The 5,304-nt window shown below is 30.8% G+C and overlaps 1 protein-coding gene across 1 annotated transcript; it reads left to right on the top strand.

Annotated features, from left to right (window-relative positions):
* The first annotated feature begins 2,315 nt into the window (after positions 1-2,315).
* On the top strand, positions 2,316-4,851 carry LOC124929243 (D-3-phosphoglycerate dehydrogenase 1, chloroplastic-like). The gene is made up of 4 exons (XM_047469544.1): positions 2,316-2,890; positions 3,206-3,693; positions 3,784-3,879; positions 3,965-4,851. The coding sequence occupies exons 1-4, from the start codon at positions 2,353-2,355 to the stop codon at positions 4,634-4,636; spliced, it is 1,794 nt and encodes a 597-aa protein (XP_047325500.1). The 5' UTR covers positions 2,316-2,352; the 3' UTR covers positions 4,637-4,851.
* Positions 4,852-5,304: the final 453 nt, after the last annotated feature.

Below are 5,304 nucleotides of genomic sequence, written 5' to 3'. Positions count from 1 at the left end.
ACTTCATAGTAGATGCACAACTGTCATTTCTCTGCATGCACTTATTATTTATAAATATTCATTTCTCAATATTTATAAGAAGAAAAAAATAGCTTATTTAAAATTAATATTTTTGAAAATTGATAAAAATAAAAAGTGAAAGTTATTTTATTTATTTAATATAAAATATTTATTGAATTAGATAAAATAATATTTAAGTTAGAAGTGAATGAAAAAAAACAATTTTTTTATAAATTTTAATATCAAGTTAAAATTTTATCATCAATTTTTATGTTACAAACATAATTTATTTTGATTTAAACAAGAATTGTGCTTATTATACCTAATGATCATTTCTTGTTAAGATATTTGTTTTAGTTGAGGTAGAGTAGTGTTAACTTTTAAATTAAAAAATATATATATAAAAGAAAATATATTTATATAAAAGACTTAAATAATATTAGTATGTAATTTAATTAATAAAATTAAAAAAAATATATGTGAAAAACTATTCATCCAAACAAAGCCTTAGAATGAGATATTTTTGTTTTGCATAGTAAAAACTAACATTCATACACACATCTACTTTTATAAAAAAAAAATGAAATAATAGAATGAATAGTTTGAATAACCCATTAAAATATTAATTATTTTAAAATTATCTTTATAAATTTTAAAGAATTAATAAAGATTTCTATCACTTTTTTTTCTATGTTATATATTTTTTCCTCTATTTTGAATAATAACATATAATATATATTTTTTTAAACTAATCATTCATAAAATCGATAAAAACTTATCTACCTCACTTATAAAAACAAAATATATTTTAAACACTTAAAAAATAGATAAAAAAATATTAATAACTAAAATATATTAGTATATAAAATAAAAATAAATATAAATATTCATCTCAATGATCATATACAAGAGAGAAAGAAAATATATGATTACATTACATTATAAAAATAAACAGAATTAATTGAATTTTAAAATAGCTATTACTTTAGAAAGATTATTAAAAAATTCATACGAATTGGAGTTATTTTAAAATATTATCCTACTTTAAGGGTGGATCTATAAAAATATTCAAAATAGTTAAATCATTACCTTTTTCTTCATATATTAGGATTAAAAAATGAAAAATTGTTGACTCAAATCAAACAAGTCCTTCGCTTGTTGAGGCACACAGACGCACACCAACCCCGGCCTTGTTTGATTTGGTTTTATTGTTAAATTATTTAAAGTCAAATTAGGCTTCTTATTAAGAGATAATTGAAATTTTGATTTTTTTTTGTTAAGTTCACATTTCAGATTTTTTTTATAATTAAAGTTATACATAATAGATTTATTTTAACGATTTTAAACATCTTTAACTATGTGATAGTTATAAATAAATAAATAAAAATTCATGTTATTAATTTATCTACCAAATTTCATCAGATGTGTTTTGACTATCAATTATCTGAAAATGAGTAATTAAAACCCTAATTTGTTTAGATTCGATAATTAAATTAGTAACATAAATTTTTAATTATTTATAAATATCACATAAATAATAAGTTAACAATATTTTAAAAACCGTTAATACAAAACATCATTTTGTATAATTTTATCGATACTTAATAATTCAGTTATTTATTTAATTTGTAATCACATATTATATATTTATATATTTAAGTATTTAATCAAGGAATGTCACATACTAATTAAACAAAAATTATTTGTTAGATTAATATCCTAATTAACAAACATAGTAGTAAATAATTTACTCCTATTAGTTGAGAACTAAATTATAAAATCATTCACATTTTTATATCAAATAAAAACATATTATTTATTAAACTATTACATTACCGGTTAAATTTCACTGAGCAGTGTAGCGGTAAAAGTCGATTCAAGAAACTAAAATATCACGGATTCGAAAACGTTTTGAATGAAAATGGACCGGAATGGATTCATAATTTAGGGGTTAGGGTGGACTAAAAAAAATTGGGTGGACTTAAAAATATAACGATAAATTTCTGAAAAAAACTAGTGGATAAAAAAAAGTAAGTTTTACCAATTTTTTTAATAATTAAATAAAAAAAAAAGTGAATTATATTGATTTTTTTTTAAGGAATGAACGGGTATTATCAAATTTGAATTGTAATTTTTTTTTCATGTACATAATTAGTTAAGTTTTATATGTTTTAAATAACTAATTTTCAAAAAACAAACAAGGATTGAAAATTAGGTGAAAATTAGCAAATCTTAATTAGTGTTTAAGAAATGAATTACTCATATCCATTCGTGTATAAATAAGAATGCCGGTGAAAACCTCTTCTTCTGTGCGCAGCAATATTCGTGGAAAAGAAGAAAAAAGGCATTTCAATGGCGGCTGCCTCCTCCAGCATTCTCTCAACTCCCAGTGCAGGAAAGCTAACTCCATCATCTCTCTCATGGAAGCTTCCCATCCATTCCTCCTTCGGAGTCGTCTCTCTTCCCCGCAGAAACCGTGCCACTCCACTCTTCGTCGTCGTTTCAATGGATGGCAAACCGACTGTTCTCGTTGCTGAGAAACTCGGCGAAGCTGGTCTCAAACTCTTGAAAGATGTCGCAAATGTCGATTGCTCTTACAATTTAACTCCTGAAGAGCTCTGTACTAAGATCTCGCTTTGTGACGCCTTGATTGTACGTAGCGCGACTAAGGTTTCTCGTGAGGTGTTTGAAGCATCTGGAGGGAGGTTGAAGGTTGTCGGACGCGCTGGCGTTGGGATCGATAATGTAGATCTGTCGGCTGCGACTGAACATGGATGTCTTGTTGTTAATGCGCCGACGGCTAATACTGTTGCTGCTGCTGAACACGGGATCGCGCTTCTTACGGCTATGTCGAGGAATATTGCTCAAGCTGATGCTTCTGTTAAAGCTGGTAACGCATCTTGTTCTTAATTTCTGAAAATAATATATCTTCTTCCAGATCTGAACATTTTGAACGATCGAAAATGATTCACAATGTTTGTTTTATATGTTTCTAGCTCGAAGTTCTAAACTAGTTGATAGATGTAATTCCAAAACTTGAATCTGAATGCCTGGATTACATTGATCCATAAAAGATATTATTTTGTTGCAAATCTAGGCTTTGGATACTGATTGATTACCTTTGTTTTGTTTTATATCTAGCTCGAATCCCTAAACTAGTTGATAGATGTAAAAATGTGTTCATATCTTTTTGTTACAAATTCAGGGAAATGGCTGAGAAGCAAATATGTGGGTGTTTCTCTTGTTGGGAAAACACTTGCTGTGATGGGATTTGGAAAGGTTGGTTCTGAAGTTGCTAGAAGAGCTAAGGGACTCGGTATGCATATCATTGCACACGACCCATATGCACCTGCAGATCGTGCCCGTGCGATTGGAGTGGAGCTGGTGAGCTTCGACGAAGCATTGGCGACAGCTGATTTCATCTCGCTTCACATGCCACTCACCCCGACTACGTCGAAGATTCTGAACGACGATACTTTTGCGAAGATGAAGAGGGGAGTTAGGATTATTAATGTTGCTCGTGGTGGTGTTATTGATGAAGATGCTTTAGTTCGAGCACTTGATAGTGGCATTGTTGCTCAGGCTGCGCTGGATGTTTTCGTGGTAGAGCCACCTCCGAAGGAGAGTAAGTTGGTGCAACATGAAAATGTAACTGCAACACCTCATCTTGGTGCCAGCACCATGGAAGCTCAGGTCTGTTGCTAGAAGAAGAACTTATTTTGCTTTCTCTTGTTTATCATATGATTCATATTGAATGAATTTGTGAAATCAATATGATTGCAGGAAGGGGTTGCAATTGAAATTGCTGAAGCTGTTGTTGGAGCTTTAAGGGGTGAGCTTGCTTCTACTGCTGTCAATGCTCCAATGGTTCCCTCTGAGGTACTTTCTCTAACTTTCATGTCTTATATTAGCTATCAATATACATTGGATCGTCTATATCCTAATTGATACTAAAAAAACGCAGGTCCTGGCCGAGCTAAAACCATTTATAGAGCTAGCAGAGAAGCTAGGAAGACTAGCAGTCCAGCTCGTAGCAGGTGGAAGCGGCATAAAGGATGTAAAGGTCTCCTATGCATCAGCCCGCGCACCAGATGATCTCGACACTCGAGTCCTCCGAGCGATGATAACCAAAGGTCTAATTGAGCCAATCTCAAGTGCATTTGTAAACTTAGTAAACGCTGATTTCACCTCAAAACAAAGAGGTATCCGAATAACAGAAGAACGAATAGTTCTTGACGGTTCCCCAGAAAGGCCATTGGAATTCATCAGGGTCCAGATCGCGAACGTGGAATCGAAATTCGCTAGTGCCATATCAGATTCAGGGGAGATTAAAGTGGAAGGAAGGGTTAAAGATGGTGTAGCGCATTTGACTAGAGTTGGTTCGTTTGAAGTTGATGTGAGTTTAGAAGGTAGTATTATTCTTTGTAGGCAGGTTGATCAGCCCGGTATGATTGGGAAAGTCGGGAGCGTTTTGGGTGCAGAGAATGTGAATGTTAGTTTCATGAGCGTCGGTAGGATTGCTCCGAGGAAGCAGGCGGTTATGGCGATTGGAGTCGATGAGCAGCCGAGTAACGAGAGTTTGAAGAAGATTGGGGATATTCCGGCTGTTGAAGAGTTTGTGTTCCTTAAGTTGTGATTTCGCCTTTCTTTATCCTCAGTTTTGGTTCAAGAGTTTGTGTTCCTCAACCTCAATAATTATTTTCCTTTTGTTCTTGTTCTTGTTTTTGTTGTAATGTATTGTTCTATTTGTAATTTGCCCCCATAAGTGTTTTGGTGGGATTATCATTTGGTGATGTTGGATTTCTATGAACTTATTTTCATTAAGTTGAGAAGATTGCCATATGTTTCATAGTTACTATCTCAAATAATCTAAACCTTTTTAAATCTTATAGAAAACAAAATTATATATATATATATATTTTTTTGGTTAAATTGATTTTGTCGCTATCAATTTATTATTTACGTAAAATTTATAAATAAAATATTTATATCACTAAGTGTGTTTAAAATCGTTAAGATAAAAACTTGTTTTATATAATTTTCTTCATAAATATAAGGAGTCTTAAATAAAATTTAAAGTAAGTAATATGGATTTGAGTAAATGATTATATAGTTTAGTTTGGATTGGATCTTGGTTAAGTAATAAGGTTGAATTTATCTATTTGCCCACCTTTATACTCATTCGTTATAACGGCCCAATGAATATTAAAAAACATATGATTATAGGATAAGATTTTTTTTTATAACTATTATAGTTGAATATAACATCTATTCAAATGCCGAACCAATTCTATTCAATATATT

The sequence above is a fragment of the Impatiens glandulifera genome, chromosome 3, assembly GCF_907164915.1.
Source record: "Impatiens glandulifera chromosome 3, dImpGla2.1, whole genome shotgun sequence".
In the NCBI taxonomy this organism is placed as follows: domain Eukaryota; kingdom Viridiplantae; phylum Streptophyta; class Magnoliopsida; order Ericales; family Balsaminaceae; genus Impatiens; species Impatiens glandulifera.
Note: the sequence above shows the minus strand (reverse complement) of the source record. Positions and strands in the feature narration are given on the sequence as shown.